Raw genomic sequence first — 18,408 nt, 5'->3', positions numbered from 1 at the left:
GCTAGTGCTTGTCGAAGCAATTATTGAGTGCGTAGCTCTCGTTGAGCTTCACGCTCGGTCTCCAAGGCCAATCTATGAGCGGTACGATCGGCCTCCAAGGCCGCGTTTCTTGCCGCCTCTTCCGCCTTTCTTAGTTGTTTCCGTTCTTTGCGTTCGTTGCCCTTGCGTTCTAAAGCAAGTCGATTGTCTTCTTGTTTTGTGGCACGTTTTGCGTTTCTTTTGTCGCGCTCGCGGTCCTGAGCAAGGCGATTTGCTTCTTGTCTATCCATCATGGCTATCATCTGCTTGACCATTGCATCCATAGGGTTTGGTGCACTTGGTGGCGTAGACGGCGAAGGGGGAGGGTTGAAGAAATCATCTCCGGGTGGGGAAGAGTCTTCGTCGCCTCTCTCATGCTCATCACCTGTATGCGAAGTATCCATTCCGCTTCGGGTGACGACCATGCACTATGATCTTGGGTTCTTAAGTTCGCGAGGAACTTGGGTTCTTGAGGTTCTTGATTCTTGAGGGTCTTGGGTTCTTGAGATTCTTGAGTCTTGAGGGTCTTGGGTTCTTGAGGTTCTTGAGGGTTTCTTTCGCTTGCAAATCGTGTTGGAGAAGGATCTTTTCTTCACTCGAGTTCTACTCTTTTCGCGGGCGCACCCCTTGGCGGCCTTGCGCTCACACCAAGGTTGCTTTTTCCCACCTCACGTCGATTGGCCGGCCGCTAAGTGCACGGTCCGCTCTCAATGAGTGAAAAGAGACACAAGGGGAGGCTGGACAAGCCCTTCTTTCTTGGGATTCTTGTCACTCTTCAACAAAACACGATTAGGAATCGACACGCCCAAGCGAACTTGGGTTCGTGCGACCGCAACAAGCAAAAAAAATTCTTGTGGTTCTTTACTTGAGTAGTACAGAACACTTCCAAAGCTCTGATACCAATGTAAGGTGCAACGGAATGAATGTTGTATTTTCTCAAGATTAGTGATCTATATTTGCTCAAGGTTCCTTTTAGTTCTTAGGGAAAGAGAGAGCCTTCCGTCTTATGGAGAGTGCTATGATCACGAACAAAGTGAGTGGATATTGTGCGTGCAAGTGAATGAGACTGAGAGAAGGAAAGAAAAGAGATACGACACCCGAGAGGTTGTAAAACCCTCCTCCGAAGGCCCAAAGAAGCAAGCTTTGCAGACCTTTATGGAGTTCAAGTATCGCATGACCCACACATCAGATTGGGCCGGCGAAGAGTCCCTTCTAGGATTCCGGATGCTATTGGCGGTCTCCCTCGATCCTTACAGTTCGGTACCAGTACCTCACTTTGAAAAGGAGGGAATGTCACGTGACACATCCAACCCTATGTGTCCGTGGACAAGCTACAGCACGACAAGGGTTCAGTCAGTCCAGTCAGTCTAGATTTAGAAGTGATCTTGCACTTTTGTGAGTCTGTTAGACCGTGCATGTCCAAACACTTAGTGTATATGCATATCCTCTGGTTGCACACAATATAATCATAAGCATTCCCATCAGAATCCTTCAGGGGAATTTTTCAGTGCATTTAGCCTATTTTTCTTATTTTTGACATTTTTCACCTATTATTTTTAAGTGACTTTTGTTGAAAAGTAGGTAGGGCAAATTGAGTAAGTTTGTATATAAGCAAACCTAGACTAGCACTAATTGGTAGAAGAGGCAGCAGGAGCACCATCGCTCAATAGGCAACTTCTCAGCAAGAACCTCCCTTGGTGGCGTTTTCTCCTCCAAGCAAGACATCCATCCCCTAGCGTTTTTCATCAAGAAGTGTCACCGCCAGGATAACCTTAGCCTTGGCGTTTTCCTTAGCAAGCATCATCGCCATGATCCCCATTTTGCTAGCGTTTTTTTTCCACGACTCCTTGAGTGTTACAGAACACTGCCAAAGCTCTGATACCAATATAAGGTGCAACGGAGTGAATGTTTGAACTTTGCTCAAGATGAGTGCTCCGATCTGTGCTCAAGGTTCCTTTTATTCTTATGGAAGGGAGAGCCTTCTGTCACAAGACGGGCACCACGTGCGAATAGAAAAGAACAAACGGAACAACTTTAAGCACTTCAAATAACAACTGAACTGAAATAGAGAGAGACGACACGTGACACGGAGTGGCGGAATTCAACCCCAGAGAGTATTGGTCCCAAACCTTGGCGCCCCTTTCGGTATTTCTTTATATTATTGCTGATTCGCAAAGTACAACAGCCGGGGAGCACCTGCTCTGTAATCTGCGCGCTGAAGAGTGCCAGAGAGGGCTCCCAAGGCTCATATTTAAAGGCCCAAAGCCTAAAAGCATCAAATATGAAAAGTTGACCCCAAAAAATCACTTTCCTAAAATTTCGGGATTTCCCTAAAAATCTGTCGCGAATTCCGGAACGCCCGTACAGGTGTCACATCATCATATTTTGATGTGCAAAGTCTTTTGAGCGTCTTCGGCTTTATTTTTAATGCCTTTATGTCACTTGGGGCCCCATCGGAAGGGGTCCCCATAAGTTGGTAGGACTTCTTCTTCTGTTACTTGTTCTTCTTAGGGTTTCTAGAATTAGGGTTTGCAAGTTTTAGGGTTAGGGTTTCCAGAATTAGGGTTTCAATAGTTAGGGTTTTTGGCAGAAATTAGGGTTAGGGTTTTTGCTCTCGGGCAGCCACGTCATTTGTAAGTTGGCTCCATTCTTTAGGCTTTGACACGTTAGCAGTTTGTTACACCTTTTGTTCTTAATGCAAACAAAGTGAATGGACACTGTGCGTGAAAGTGTATGAGACTGAGAGATAGAGAGAAGAGAATACGACACGAGAGATGTTGTAAAACCCTCCTCCGAAGGCCCCACTCTCGTTGGTGAGAGTGGTCTACTATTGATTGCACAAACTGGTACAAAGTGGATGAACGAGAACTTATGCAAATCTAGGCTATGTCGATGTTGACGATGGGGATGACGAGACCGACTCTATGGCTGAAAACTGATGCACTTTCTCTGTTGTTCAAAAACGCCAATGGGCTGAAATTTGCTGAAACCAAAAACGTTGGTTTAGGCTGAATCCTGCTGGCTGAAATGCTGTTTTAGCTGTCGAAAACGCTGAAATTCTGATGCTATGGCGATGCTGAAAACGCTGCGGAAAGGGAGGCGATGTTGGGTTTCTGAAAAATGCCAAGGTCTGGGGGTTGTGGCGATGAAGCTACTGTTGAAAACGCCAGGTGCTGGAGTCCTATGGCGATGAGGCTCCTGTTGAAAACGCTAGCATGTGGGAGGTCTTGCTTGAGAGAAAATCTCCCCAAGGGAGAAGATGTCCTGCTTAAGAGAGAGGGAGGGGGGAACCTGTGGCCTGTGTTCTCCTTGCTCTTCTGCCAAATAGTACTAGCCTTGGTTTGCTTATATATTATCTTACCCAATTTGCCCTAGTCAGTTCCCAACAAAAGTCACTTAAAATAATAAGTGAAAAATGCCAAAAATAGGAAAAATAGATTAAATACATCGGAAAATTCCCCTGAAGGATTCTAATGGGAATGCTTATGATCATGCTGTGTGCAACCAGAGGATATGCATCTATACTAAGTGCCTGGGCATGCACGGTGTAACTATGTCAGACTTTGTAAATAATTAATTTATTTACGAGAAAAGAATTATATAATTAGTTGTGTGCACATCAGAATAGATCTAGTAGTTTCTGGGATCTCAGGTGCGCCCAAGTTTGGGCTAGAGCACCTCAGGGAGACTCTAGCAGAAAAATACCCTGAAGCCCTAGTGATTGGGAAATCGGGTCTTCAATAAAGGGGTAGATAGTAGCCTCAGATTTCAGGCTTAGAAAAATTACGCGCGCTAGTGCAAGCACACGAATGAGATGGGGTCCTTAGAACAACAATAATCCTAAGGCCTGAATTATTTTACGGCCTTAGGATAAGTCAATTAAATCATTTTAAATTGTCTACGCTAGGCCAAATGGCCGGACAAGTGCGAACAGGTAATGCCCTCGCAGAAGAGGATAGATCCTCTCAGTAATCAGAGAGCAGTTCTTCTACTCTCTCAGTCAGAAGCAGAAAAAGGCCAAGAAAGAATAGAGGACTGGCTTTTGCCCCATTCCTGTGCCAGTAAAGATTCTCCCTTAGTAATAAAGATATTCTCTTTATGGGGGGGCGGGACCAACCCATCTTCTGGTCCCCAATGAAGTGTCAAGCTTTTTCTCTCTCTCTCTCTCTCTCTCTCTCTCTCTCTCTCTCTCTCTCTCCAATTCTCTTGAGTATTTGAAGTACAATTAAAAGTCAGTTTACGCTTCCGTATTTTTGTGACAGTGGTATCAGAGCAAGGTCATCTCTCTCTTCCTTAAGGGATTGACAACTCTTGGCAGACTGCAGAAATGGGAGGACGCGAGATAGAGTTCTCTCCTTCAACAGCAGGTGGAAGAGTTGCAAAAAGCTCTCTCCCATCCAGAAGTCCAAAAGATTCTCTATACTCTTGAGAAAGGGAAGGAGAAAATGCCGATGGGGTCGGGAGAAATCCCGCAGAACCCAAAGGCGCCAGAACCAAGGAAAGATCCTTTGATTGGAACCTCCCGCATGCACGAGAGGCACAGGAAACCTCTAGAACGTCATGTGCGGTTTAACCCAAAGGTTCAAGAGCAGGATCCCCCTGATTCCCATCAGTTCTCTTTCATGAAGGATCTGGATGACATCGTTGCTCCGGAAGACATGTTTCTTGACGATCCGTCGCAGCAAGAAGTGCATTCAAGGGAAAAGACTCCTGTCCATAAGGAGTCTAAGCATAGAAAGAAGGAGCATCATAAGAGGAAGCACCACAGGCAGAAAACATTCAAGTCGGGAGACAAAGATGTGAAATTCGACACCTACAGTGGACGGCGTGATAATGACAAAGCTTCATCCGCCAATTCGAAGTTGCATTTGTTGAAGGGAATTTTAAAGAAAGATCCAAGCTTCGCCATGTTAGTATGTACCTGAAAGGCATCGCCAACAGTTGGTGGTTAACCCTTATCCTGGAAGATCGTAAACCCCAAGATTGGATTGCTTTCAAGTAGGAGTTCTACGCACAGTTTCTTCCTCCAGACTATGAGGAAGAGGTAAAGAAAGAATGGGATTGACTTTCATAGTCGGAGAACGAAATTGTTCCACGCTATGTGGATAGGTTTTGGGGCGTTCTCTTGAAAGTCACTCCATTTAAGAAGATTGACGATTCGGAAAAGATGCGCAAGTTTGAAGCAGGATTGCATGAAGCCTTGCAAAAGGCTATGAAGCTTTATCCTCCAGGTAACTTGCAGATACTTATGGAATCAGCCCGCATAGCTGATGGAATACATGACAAGGGTACTCCTAGGAAGATGGAGCAAAGCACTTACCATGCCAAGCAGAAGGCTCTCCATGAGCAACCTACCTCTACTTCTTCTTCGCAAAAGAAGAAAAGAACCGCCTCCGAAGCAGAAGCAAAGCCAAATCAGCCCAAGAAAGGGAGATATCTCTCTCCTGCTGAGTTGCAAACCTACATTAGTGAAGGAAGATGCTTCAAGTGCGGACAAGTTGGTCATATGAAGGGTGATTGTCCTACCAAACCTCCGCAACCACCCTCTTCCAATGCAGTCCCAGATGTACAGGGAAATACAACCAAGGATGGAAAAGAAAGAGCTTTTCTCAAAGCATGGGGTAGTATCAACAACCAACGGGCTCTTATTTTGTTTGACCCTGGAAGTACAGACAACTTCATCTCTACCAAGCTAGCTGATGACTTGAACTTGCAGCCCAATCGTTTTGGAGTTTCTATTCAAGCACAATTTGCTTTCAAAGGACAGAACTCAAACTCTACTCCAATCATAGGGAAGTTGAATCTAAAGGTTGACGACTACAAAGATCAAGAGTCTTTCTTACTAGCTTCACTTGAAGGATGCGATGTTATCTTGGGAATGCCTTGGCACTACAAGATGCATCCCATTCCTGACTATGTTCAGAAAACCTTATCCTTCGCTCGTAAAGGAAAGGAGTATCTTGTACTTGCAGATGCAGGTGATTGGCGTATCCCTATCGCCAATCACATTGCCATCAAGAAAGAAATGAAAAAGTGTGTTTCAACGTACTTGATTTTTGCAAGAGAGAGAGATGTGTCTGTTTCACAACTTTCTTCCTCTTTAGAGCAAAAACGACTTAAGATATTAAAAAGTTATAAAGATTGCTTTGTAGATGAACTTCCAAATGAACTCCCACCTTCGCGACTTGAGGATCATAACATTGATTTGATCCCAGGACGTTCTCCTCCAAATCAGCCCCCTTATCGAGTTAGTCTAATGCAGCAAGAGGAAATTCTCAAGCAGGTTAACGAACTTTTGGAGAAGGGCTTAATAAGGCCTATTACTTCTCCATATTGTTCACCTGTCTTGCTAGTACAGAAAAAGGATGACACATTCCGCATGTGCATAGACTATAGATCTCTAAACAAGATCACAATCAAGAATCGATTTCCAATCCCTCAGATTGACGACATTCTTGACAAGTTACAAGGAGCAAGTGTTTTTAGTCGTATAGACTTAAAGAGCGGTTATCATCAAATCCGCATAGCTCCTCAGGATGTGATAAGACTTCATTTAGAACAACCTTCGGGTTGTATGAATTCTTAGTGATGCCTTTTGGACTCACTAATGCACCAGCCACATTCAACAGAATGATGGATAGAATCTTCCACTCACATAGAAGCTTCACAGGCGTTTTCTTTGATGACGTCTTAATCTTCTCAGAGACGGAAGACGAACACTATAAGCATCTCGCCTTAGTGTTTGAAGAATTACGCAAACACAAATTATTTGTGAATCCTAAGAAGAGTGAGTTCTTTCTAAACGAAATCCACTATTTGGGCCGTATAGTATCTCACAATCAGGTGAGAATGGACCCTGATAAGATTCAAGCAGTTGTAGAATGGCCTACGCCAACTACAGTACATGGTGTGATAAGATTTAAGCAGTTGTAGAATGGCCTACGCCAACTACAGTACATGATGTACGAAGTTTCCTTGGCCTTTGTTCTTATTATCGGCGTTTCATTCGAGCTTTTGCCGCGATAGCAGGTCCCCTCCATGACCTGACAAAGAAGCGGATTCCATTCCATTGGGGGTTTGGACAAAAACAAGCTTTCGAAAAGCTTAAGTATCTACTCAGTCACGGACCTGTTCTCACCGTCCCTGATCTTCGCAAGCCTTTCGAGGTATATTGCGATGCATCTGGAGATTGTGTAGGAGCAGTTTTGAACCAAGAGGGTCACGTGATAGCCTATGAAAGTCGGTGCCTTAAAGATGCAAAGTTGCATGTTTCCATATACGAGAAAGAGTTAATGGCAGTAATTCATGCTCTTTCCATTTGGAAACACTATCTGTTAGGAGCTGATTTTATTATCAAGACATATCATCAAAGTCTTCGCTACTTTCTCACACAGAGAAAGTTATCAGAAAAGCAGATGAGATGGGCCAACTTTCTTTCAATGTTCCATTTTCAGATTTTACATACTTCAGGAACGAAGAATGCAGTTGCAGATGCTCTCTGCAGGTGTCCAAAGATCAATGCACTAACAACAATTTATCATGAGGAACTAGAATCTCTCAGCGAGATGTATCCTCAAAATCGAGACTTCGCCACAATTTGGGCAGATCTTCAAGTTGGTCACTCAAGGCCACCTTATGCCATTAGGGATAATACACTCTATCGTCAACAAGCAATATGCATAGCTCAGCCCTTACGACAAAAGGTGATGGATGAAGCACATAATTCTCCTTATGTCGGGCATCGGGGAATTGCTTCCACCACTAGTGCCCTCAAAAGATATTTCTTTTGGCCAACACTCCGTGCGGACATTGAAAAACATGTACGTGAGTGTTTAGTCTGCCAAAAAGTAAAATATGACAGACATAAAGTTTATTCAGCCGCTCCCTGTGCCTAACACGCCATGGGAAAGTATTGCCATGGATTTTATCTTCCTCGATCCAAGAATGGAAATGATGCAATCTAGACTATAGTCGACAGATTCAGTAAGCAAACACATTTTCTTCCAGTAAAGAAGACGATCAAAGCTGATCACATGGCTAGAATATTTCTAGCTCAGATTTTTAAACACCATGGATTGCCAAAGACTATTGTCAGCGATAGAGATCCCCGCATGACTAGTCTATTTTGGCAGGCATTGTTTGAAAACTTGGGAACTAAGCTTGACTTTTCATCAGCTTATCATCCTCAAACAGATGGTCAAAGCGAAATCGCTAATGCCACTATTTTAGATATCCTCAAGTGCTATGTTTCAGAACGACAATCCGAATGGGAACAATACTTACCAATAGTTGAGTTTAGGTATAATAATACCATACATTCGTCAACTGGTAAAGCTCCCTTCGAAATTATTTATGGGAAGCCACTCTTACTTCCTATTATGGTTACCAAAGAAAACATCTTTGCCGCAGATGAATTTGTGCGCAATATTGATATTGCTCATCAACAAGTAAAGCAAGCGATTCTTCGTACTCAAGAGCAACATAAGAGAAAAGCAAACAAGCACAAAAGGAATCTCAATCTTGAAAAAGGACAATATCTCCTGCTTCGGTTTGAGAAAGCTAGATTGAAAAAGCGGGTTGGCAAAGGGAAAGTTGTCAAACTTTCCCATAGATTTTACGGCCCTTTCAAAATTATAGATAAAGTCAATGACGTGACTTTCAGATTGGATTTGCCTTCTAACTGGCGCATCCATAATGCTTTTCATGTCAGTCTCCTCCGACCATATGTTGGACCTCCTCCAGTGGCGCCAGTACAAGAAGATCCTCCAGAAGTCGAAGAGACTGAGGAAATCCTTCAATCTGAACAGATAATACACCACTCAGAGAGACAACTCAAGTCGGGGAGTCTACATCGAAAGTATTTAGTCAAGTTCAAGAATTACATTCCTTTAGATGCAAAGTGGATGATTGAGTCCGATCTTAAGGACTACCCAGATATCTTGCACAGTTATGTTGACGCTCTACAGTTGAGGTCAACTGTTTAGAACCAAGAGGGATGTAACTATGTCAGACTTTGTAAATAATTAATTTATTTACGAGAAAAGAATTATATAATTAGTTGTGTGCACATCAGAATAGATCTAGCAGTTTCTGGGGTCTCAGGTGCGCCCAAGTTTGGGCCAGAGCACCTCAAGGAGACCCTAGCAAAAAAATACCCTGAAGCCCTAGTGATTGGGAAATCGGGTCTTCAATAAAGGGGTAGATAGTAGCCTTAGATTTCAGGCTCAGAAAAATTACGCGCGCTAGTTCAAGCACACGAATGAGATGGGATCCTTAGAACAACAATAATCCTAAGGCCTGAATTATTTTACGGCCTTAGGATAAGTCAATTAAATTATTTTAAATTGTTTACGTTGGACCAAATGGCCGGACAAGTGCGAACAGGTAATGCTAGAGCAGTGCTGGCACGGCAATGCGCTAGGGAGCAGCTAACGTTTTCATTTGTTGCATCTATGTGTGCAGTTGTGCACTTAATTGCACATTTCATTAACTAGCATAGAATTTTTAAAAGTCAAAAGTTGAATGGTTTTTAAATTTTAAAGTAAGTGTGCCACTTGGCACACTTTCCCATGCAATCTCTCTCTCTCTCTCTCTCTCTCTCTCTCTCTCTCTCTCTCTCTCTTCATGCTAGCGTTCCCTCTTTTGGGAGGCTATAAGAGAGCAGCCCTCCCCCTCTTGCCAGGTTGGCAATGCACTACCCCCCCTAAGTTGACATTCCTCTACGCAGTGAAGCTCTCCATTGAAGCTTGAGAGCAGCACCTTGTGGTGTATGTGGAGGCTCTGAGCACCCATCACCTAGAACAAGGCCTCTCATGGTTGCATGCAGCTTTGGGAGAAGTTTCATCGCGTAAAGTAGTAGAAAACTCTCTTTCTCCCTTGTCTAACTGTTGCAAATTCCCTGTTTTCAGCCCCTAATCACTTGAATTAGGGTGAATTTCAGCAAAGTCTTAATAGAATTTCATTCTCCACTACCTACTCTACACATACACCAAGTTTGGAGCATTTCCATCGCGAAAAGGACCTCCATTTTGGCATTGGAACGTGCTCAGGTAACAATTTTTGGTTATGTGCAGAAAATTACAGCAAGCGCGTGTGTGTGTGTGTGTGTGTTTTGCATGTTTCTGTGGTTGGTTGATTGCAGAAATGATTACGTCCAAAGTGGCACAATTAGCGAAAGATAGACCCTCATTCGTGAGAGCTTCCGATGAGTTTTGTGGAAGGTAGACTCTCCCCTACGAGAGCTTCCCAAAATCTCGCAGAAGAGGATAGATCCTCTCAGTAATCAGAGAGCATTTCTTCTACTCTCTCAGTCAGAAGCAGAAAAAGGCCAAGAAAGAATAGAGGACGGGCTTTCGCCCCGTTCCTGTGCTTGTAGAGATTCTCCCTTAGTAATAAAGATATTCTCTTTATGGGGGGGGACCAGCCCATCTTCTGGTCCCCAATGAAGTGTCAAGCTTTTTCTCTCTCTCTCTCTCTCTCTCTCTCCAATTCTCTTGAGTATTTGAAGTACAATTAAAGTCAGTTTACGCTTCCGTATTTTTGTGACACACGGTCTGCGAACAGACTCACAAAAGTGCCAAAACACTTGCTAATCTAGACTGATTGGATTGACGGAACCCTTGTTATGAAGTAGCTTGTCCACGGACACATAGGGTTGGATGTATCACGTGACATGTGATCACTTGCACTCTCTCATTAAAGGAACGGAAGGCTCTCCCTTCCTTGAGTAAAAAGGAAACCTTGAGCACAATTCGAAGCATTCATCTTGAGCAAAGTTCAACATTCACTTCCATTGCACCTTACATTAGTATTAGAGCTTTGACAGTGTTCTGTATCACTCAAGAAAAGAACCACAATTTTTTTTTTGCTTGTTGCGGTCGCACGTAACCCAAGTCCTCTTGGGCGTGTCGATTGCTAATCGTGTTTTTGAAGAGTGACAGGAAACCCAAGAAAGAAGGGCTTGTCTAGGCTCCCCCTGTGCCTCTTTTTCACTCGTTGAGAGCGGACCGTGCACTAAGCGGCCAGCCAATCGACGTGAGGTGGGAAAAAGCAACCTTGGTGTGATCGCAAGGCCGTCAAGGGGTGCGCCCGCGGAAAAGAGAAGAAGAGAAGATCCTTCTCTAACACAGATTGCAAGCTAAAGAAGAACCTCAAAACTCACGAACCCAAGAACCCAAGACGCACAAGAACCCAAGTTCCTCGTGAACTTAAGAACCCAAGACTTCAGTGGATGGTCATCACCCGAAGCGGAATGGATACTTCGCATGGAGATGGTGAGCATGGGAGTGGCGAAGAAGAGTTTTCCCACCAGGAGGTTTTTCTCCTTCCCCATCTACACCAAGGATTGCACTAACTCCTATGGAGGCTTTCGACAAGATGATGATGGACAGGAAGTTAGAACGGGAAGAAAGAATGGCAGCCATAGAGCGTAAATACGAAGAAAGAATGACAGCCATAGCGCGTGAGCGTGAGCAAGCACGCTTGGAAGCCAAAGCAAGAAAAGCAGAATTGGATCGTGAGCACAAAGAAAGAAAAGCGATGAGAGACCAACACATTAAAGAGTTATTGCGACTCTTTTCTCATGTGCAAGCACAGAATGAACAGAATCAAGAGAAGGAGACTCTCTCAGTCTCTTCTTTTCCAAAGCACGACACACATGATTTGCATGATAATGATAAGCATGATGATTTGCATGATCAAGATGTGATTTTTCACGAGCATGATGATGTGCATGATCAAGATGTGATTACTCACAAGCATGATGATTTGTAGGAAAAAGATGTGATTTTTCACAAGGATGATGGTTTGATTGATGCTTTTTATAGTGAAGCTAACCTCATTGCAGAATCGATCAATCACGAACTTGGCTCTCGAGTCGAGGTCCAAAGAACCCCCACATGAAGATTTGATAGATCAAGAGAACCGATCTTGGCTCTCGAGTCGAGGTCCAAAGAACCCCCCACTGGAAGTATTCTGTGTTCGAATGATTAGTCAGCACTCATTGTTCGAGTGTTTCATTCGTGATGCTTTCCTGTATTTTAGTCACCGTCCTTATGTGATCCCTTTTCACAGGCATGACATATTGTACGATGAACATGATTCATTCATAAATGAGCACGGATGTATGTGGATGACTCATGAAAAGATGAAATGTTTGCATTCAAGGAATTCACATTCCATGTCTCTTCCTTGGTATGACACAGTATCAGAAAGAGCACAAGAAGGATTGAGCATCAAGCATAGGCATTTCCATTGTGATTTGCCACAGTTGATTGATTTTAGATCAAAAAGTCAAGATTCGATACCATTGTTTGCGTGTGTTTGATGAATGGTTTGGCACTTTGTCACTTTGTCCATTTGCATTGCATGCACAGTTTTTTCGAAGAAATAGTATTTTTCCAGTCACTTTACATGGAATGGGTATGTTCATGTTTTTGTCTTGGAAGTGGTTTCAGGAATTTTCATCAAGTTTCTTGAAGAAGGTAGACGCATGACTATTGACGAAGTTGAAGCATTGAATGAGCCACAAATGACTTTGTGTCGCTTTCGGCGCGGCCCAAAGAAGCAAGCATTGCAGACCTTTATGAAGTTGAAGTATCGCATGACCCATGCATCAAAGTGGGCCGAGTCCTTTCCAGGATTCCAGACCTTGTTGGCGATCTCCCTCGATGCCATACAGTTCGGTACCCGTACCTCACTTTGAAAAGGAGGGGATGTCACGTGCACATTTAACCCTATGTGTACGTGGACAAACTACTTCATGACTAGGGTTCAGTTCTGTTAGCTTAGGAAGTGACTGACACTTTTGTGAGTCTGTTTGCAGACCGTGCATGTCTAGATACTTAGATTAGATGCACATCCTTTGGTTACACACAGCATGATCATCAAATTTCCATCAAGAAGCATTTTTACAGTGCATTATGGATGTGGCAACAGCCTTGGGGTGGGTGATTCTTCCTCTTGGAACCTTGTCAAGCCATCTTAGTGCTTTGACTCAAGAAAAACTCATAGATCTCTGCCTCAAGCTTGGCAAGGTAATCGCTCTTCTTCTTTCGTACAAGGCCTCGAAAGAGCATCCTTGCTTGTTTATGCTTCTTTATGCCAAGAAACAAGGCCCTATCTTAACTAAACTAGAGTGCTGAGACACGAGGATATGACTTGCGAACAGGTTTTCAAAGGGAAAGTATTAGCAGAAACAGTTTGAGATTTGAGAATGTCACAAATGATTGGTGATTGATCTCTGCATGGAGATCTTGGCAATTAAAATGTGATTTTAAATTCATAGAGGATAATGCACAGCTTTATTAGTAGGATGAACTGTCTGAGCGACTTCTTTGTTGATATTCTGCTTTGGACAAACACCAATAGACTCTATCTTCCCTGCATGTCTTTTTGCTAGTTAATAGTGACACATCTCTTATCGTGGGTGGCAATGTTCAGCAAGGCAGATCAATTGTTCTTTTATCCAACCTTTTGCACACCTCATCATTTTGTTACCTCTTGAGCTTATTCCTGTAACAAGAAAACCTGGGCAGAGCTCAAATTAACATATGTATATGTTACAACAGGTTGCATGTGGATATGGATAGACAAAAGGCTATAAGAATCAGTGGTTTGTCAGAGAAAGCTTACATAAGGTCTCTTACAAACCTGCAAAATGCTCTTGGTTTAAGGTAGTTATCTTCTGCTGGAGACCCGAACTAATGGAAAGCAAGAGAAAGTCTTAGATAAGTGTTTTGAGGCTTTCCTGAAGATCTTAATGGCTGCAGGCCTGCTTTGGATGTGCGAGAGCTCGCTGTTCAGTTTGGCTGTGTAAGACTTGTAGGGTCTGTACAGAGAGTATTGACAGAGTAAGTTGGTTCTTGGGCTCAATAATTTCTATGACTTTTAAGTTTTCAGTTCCTGATAAACTCCTCTTGAAAAAAAGCAGGTTCAAGCAGAGGTTTGTTGCTGCTTTACCTGCCTCTCGCAAGGGCAATGCTGACTTTAGTAGGCCTGTATTTACTGCAGTTGCTTTTTATCTTTGTGCAAAGAAACACAAGGTGATTCTGCAGTATTTTCTAAGCTCTTTTCTTTCGGTGCCATTGATCCTATATACCGAGAAAAATTCTGTTCTCACTGCATTAATCACATTCGAGTAGGAGTCCCACACATCCTGCATGCTCACAAAACACCACAGTCAAGCTCATAGTGCGCGTTGCTGATAGACATGCCACTCTGTTTATCTGGATGCAACCTCTCAATGGATGTTTGTGATGCTTGCGAGGTCTATGCATGTGTTATGGATGCCCCGTTTCTCTACGATTCTGATTCATAAATCCATATTGGCAGCTGAAAGTTGATAAAATGCGCCTTATAGAGTCTTGTGGGACATCAGAATCAGAATTTGCAACGGTGCGCTATTTCTTTTGCCTTTCTGCTCATTAAAAGAAAGCTTTGATGGGTGGTCTTTCTAAGCGGGCTTACTGCAGGTATCAACCTCCATGCTTGATCTTTGCTTTGACATGGTGGGTATTCAGAAAGAAAAGAAAAACTCTAAATCTGTTAAATGCAATAGAGGTAATGCCTTCACAACTCTTTGTGCCTCACACATATATGTTGGTGTACACGATTAAATTGTGGGCTTTTGCATGTTCTGGCAGACTTGCTAGATGCATTACCAAGCAAGAGGAGGCTTGAAGATGAGCACTCAGATAGTGATTCAGATCCTTCAGATGAAGATGCACCTGAGGTTTGCACATTCCCTCTGAAGCTTTCTTTGTGACCTACATAACAAACTAATTCTTATGTTACCATAGGTTCCAGGAATGAATCTCTCCAAAAAGAAGGCTAAAGCTTCCTATGAGGCCTGGAAAGCCTCAGTCGTGACAGCGAGGGACACCTCAAAGCCAGGGCCGGGTATAGCATGCAATGCTTATTGCGTTATCTGCCTCATGTCATTGATTATTTTTGCAAAAGCTTGATGAAAACTGTCTTCTTCTGCTTTCTGAACCTTTAGTGCATTAAGTAGGACATTGTTTTTAACTTGAAGAATGGAAACTCTTGATAGATGCTAGAGATTTACTGTCAGAGCACTTGAGACATGCTAGAGATTTACTGCCAGAGGTTCTTGCGCGGTTGTTTAACCATTTCATGTGTGAGGGACTAGCCGAGTCTTGGAGATATCTACTATTGTACCTCTCTTCAAGGCAGGGGACCCCACAGTGCCAGGGAACTACCGTACTATTATGATAGGGCACACATTGGCACGGTTGTATGCATCCATTCTTGAACAGCAACTGAGTAAATGGGTAGGAAATGAGGGCATACGAGCAGCAGGACAGGCTGGATTCAGGAGGGGTTTCTCCACTTTGGACCATATTCTTACACTCAGAGCCATTATTGAGGAGGGTCGGGCACATGGGAGACGGATGTATTGTTGCTTTGCGGACTCCCGCAAAGCATTTGACATAGTGCCGAGGGCCTGATTGATGCGCGGGCTACTGAAGTTGGGAGTACCCACAGAGATCATATGGGGGATCATGGCTTTATACGGCTCAGTGACTGGCCATGTACGCACTCTTGAGGGGATTTCTGACATTGTTCATTCCACTATTGGAGTGAAACAGAGGTGTCCTTTGTCCCCTACACTATTTGGTATGTATGTAGATGAGGTTTTTGACTACATTGACAGAGAGGGCGACAGAGGCGCTCAGCTAGCAGGGACATGGATCCCTTTGTTATTATATGCTGATGATATTGTGTTGATATCAAAGTCACCAGAGGGTATGCAGAGACAGTTGGATGCATTGCACAGCTTTGCAGAGGATAGTGGATTGTCTGTGAACCTTGGTAAAACCAAGGTTATGGTGTTTAACACCACACCACAGTGGGTCAAGAGATCGGCACCTACACACGTATATGGTCAGGACAGTGTGGAGTACACAGATGCATATACATATCTGGGGGTGGTATTCACGGGACCGAGGTTTACTTTGAGGAGAGCAGCAGAGACTAGACTGTCGAGAGCCTATGCGGCATTGGGAGGACTAGAGAGGATGTGTTCGTAGGTTCAGTTTCAAGAACCACAAACAAAGCTATGGCTCTTTGATACTTTGGTTTCTTCAGCTATGCTTTATGGGGTCCAGGTTTGGGGACCATCTGTGAATCATGACAGTTGGAGGAGCATGGAGAGACCCTTGGTATTTATGATATCCCGGATGATTAGAACCAAGGCCTCCGTACCACATGCGATTATTCGAGCGGAGGTAGCCGCCCCTCCTATAGAGATTGAGGCTCTTACCAGATCGGTGTCCTTTATGCACAGTCACATAGAGGCAGATATACTAGATTAGCTCTTGAGTCCTCTGGACAGTTAGCGATGCAGGGAGACGCATCATGTTGGTATGCGGAGATGACCTCATGGTTTCAGAGGCATGGTTTCAGCATGGATAGACTGCCTCCTTTTCAGTATTCCCTGGATGCACCCTCACTGCCAGTCACACGGACGGAGATCACTAGATTCATTCGTCAGGATCTTATACAGTTGGACACCAGGAGGACATGGGTAGAGCCGATGTAGGAGTTGGGCACGAAGATGGCTTTCTACAAAGAGCATCTTCTCCAACTTTTGGGAGATGGGTTTGTGATTCGTCCGAGCTACGTGGACACTCATTTGTCTCATGGTCTGCGACGTGCTATTGGTCAGATTCGCACATCCTCACATTAGCTGGAGATTGAGACGGGTAGATTCAGAGGGATACCACCGGAGTATAGGATATACCAACTATGCGATAGAGAGCCAGAGACAGAGCTACAGTACATATGCCACTGCACTGTGTATTATGAGATATGAGGGCGCTTCCATTGCTTATTCAGGGAGGGTTTTGGACCCCTAGATAGAGTCATGAGGTATCAGGATCAGAGATGCCTTGGCTTATAGCTACATCGTCATAGAGATAGTCTGCTGAGGAGACATGGAGTACGACAGTCACAAAGACAGATCACAGATTTCTTTGGATCGAGGGAGCCAGGAGACCAACCACCAGCACAGAGTTGTACCCCCATTCATACCAGAGGCACCCTCATTGACAGGGTGATTGAGCTCGGGAGATCTAGACGACCACGATCGAGACACAGGAGCACACTCCATCGATGGAGACTCCAGCAGAGGATCAGAGGCTTTCTAGCACGACACCCAGAGTGTCATTGAGGGCTTGTTCTACATTTCACATTTCACATTTCACATCTCACACTTCATTTTTCACATTTTACATTCAGTACTTTTTGTACTTGTACTTAAGACATTGTATTAGATTCACCACTTTGTATCTGATGGTCTCATAGGTCATTTTGGCCTTTTGAAGATGTTAATATATCATTTCATTTCATTTCTGCCTTATCGTTTTTGTTTCTCCTGGTTTGACTTGCAGATACAAATAAGAGAACCAGGCAGGCCACCCTAAACTTTCTGAAGACTCCTAGCACACCAGCATGTGCATGACAATTTGGAGAATCTTATGGAGGGATTGGAGTTTATTATTCATGCTCTGATATTAGAGAAGGCTGCAATGCACAGTACTTCTATTTTCTGCCGGAACATTGCCGGTTCAAGGAACATGCTGAATTATGTACTCGTTTGCCATAATCGAGCAGCTTTGCCAGAAAATCTTTTGAGCATCCTCATGGGAAAGATGATAGAGCAAGGACAATGTATGGCGGACGCTTTGAAACTGGAACTACCATTGACATGAGAGGCAGATCAGTTATTGATTAAAGTGTCATTTCTAAGCCTATTACTACTCTTTTGATGAAGTTCTTGTGGTGGTCATTGGATCAGACATCTTTTCCATATCTTCAAAAAATCTGAAAGCTGGACATTGTATCAATGTGAAGTTTCCATTATGAAAGCTCAAAAGGTGATGCAAACAGGTATAAATGTTATGTTGCATAGTCTTTTCAAAGATTTAGGCAAAGACCCTTCCCATGAATCATTCATATTGGCATCAGAGCTCTATTTTGCCAATGGTCCTTCCAATGGTAGCACTCTCAGAAGATTCTTTCTGCTTGCACCAGCATTGGCATTATCAAGTCATTGATCTTCAGCTTCATTATTTGCCTGAAGCCCAGAATTGTTTGTGCTTGCAAGTCTCCATTGTACTCTCCTTAAAACATTTACGTGCACATCTCAGAGCCAGATCCCTCTTTGATTTGTTAAATGTGACGTACTAGTAGTTGAGCATTGCTTAAGGACAACTCATTGCTTGGACTATCTTCTTGGCTGCTTTCATTGAGCCTTAACATATCTCTATGGAAATGTGAAAGGGGAGGGCTTAAAACTAGTATAGATCTCTTTCACTTGGTTTTGGAGTATTTTTTGGGTCGGAACGAAGCTACCAACAGTGGCTCTTT

The 18,408-nt window shown here is 43.6% G+C and overlaps 1 protein-coding gene across 5 annotated transcripts in view; it reads left to right on the top strand.

Annotated features, from left to right (window-relative positions):
- Window positions 1–18,110, top strand: part of ORC6 (origin recognition complex protein 6) — a 36,552-nt gene extending 18,442 nt beyond the window's left edge. Inside the window, exons 3-10 of one of the 5 annotated variants that reach the window (XR_015185846.1) lie at window positions 13,587–13,691; window positions 13,788–13,868; window positions 13,946–14,060; window positions 14,350–14,412; window positions 14,490–14,577; window positions 14,661–14,749; window positions 14,824–14,916; window positions 17,430–17,448. Coding sequence is in view for 4 of the 5 variants with exons in the window: in XM_086495493.1 (XP_086351619.1) it covers window positions 13,587–13,691; window positions 13,788–13,868; window positions 13,946–14,060; window positions 14,350–14,412; window positions 14,490–14,577; window positions 14,661–14,749; window positions 14,817–14,916; window positions 17,430–17,500 (712 nt within the window). In the remaining variant the exon portion in view is untranslated. Of the gene's footprint in view, window positions 1–13,586; window positions 13,692–13,787; window positions 13,869–13,945; window positions 14,061–14,349; window positions 14,413–14,489; window positions 14,578–14,660; window positions 14,750–14,816; window positions 14,917–17,429 lie in introns of all 5 variants that reach the window. The other 4 variants (XM_086495495.1, XM_086495496.1, XM_086495493.1 and 1 more) reach the window with 4 other exon arrangements.
- Window positions 18,111–18,408: the final 298 nt, after the last annotated feature.

This window comes from Adiantum capillus-veneris, chromosome 22 (genome assembly GCF_014529385.1).
Source record: "Adiantum capillus-veneris isolate H3 chromosome 22, ASM1452938v2, whole genome shotgun sequence".
In the NCBI taxonomy this organism is placed as follows: Eukaryota; Viridiplantae; Streptophyta; class Polypodiopsida; order Polypodiales; family Pteridaceae; genus Adiantum; species Adiantum capillus-veneris.
The sequence above is the reverse complement of the archived record's forward strand: the minus strand, read 5'-3'. Positions and strand labels throughout refer to the sequence as shown.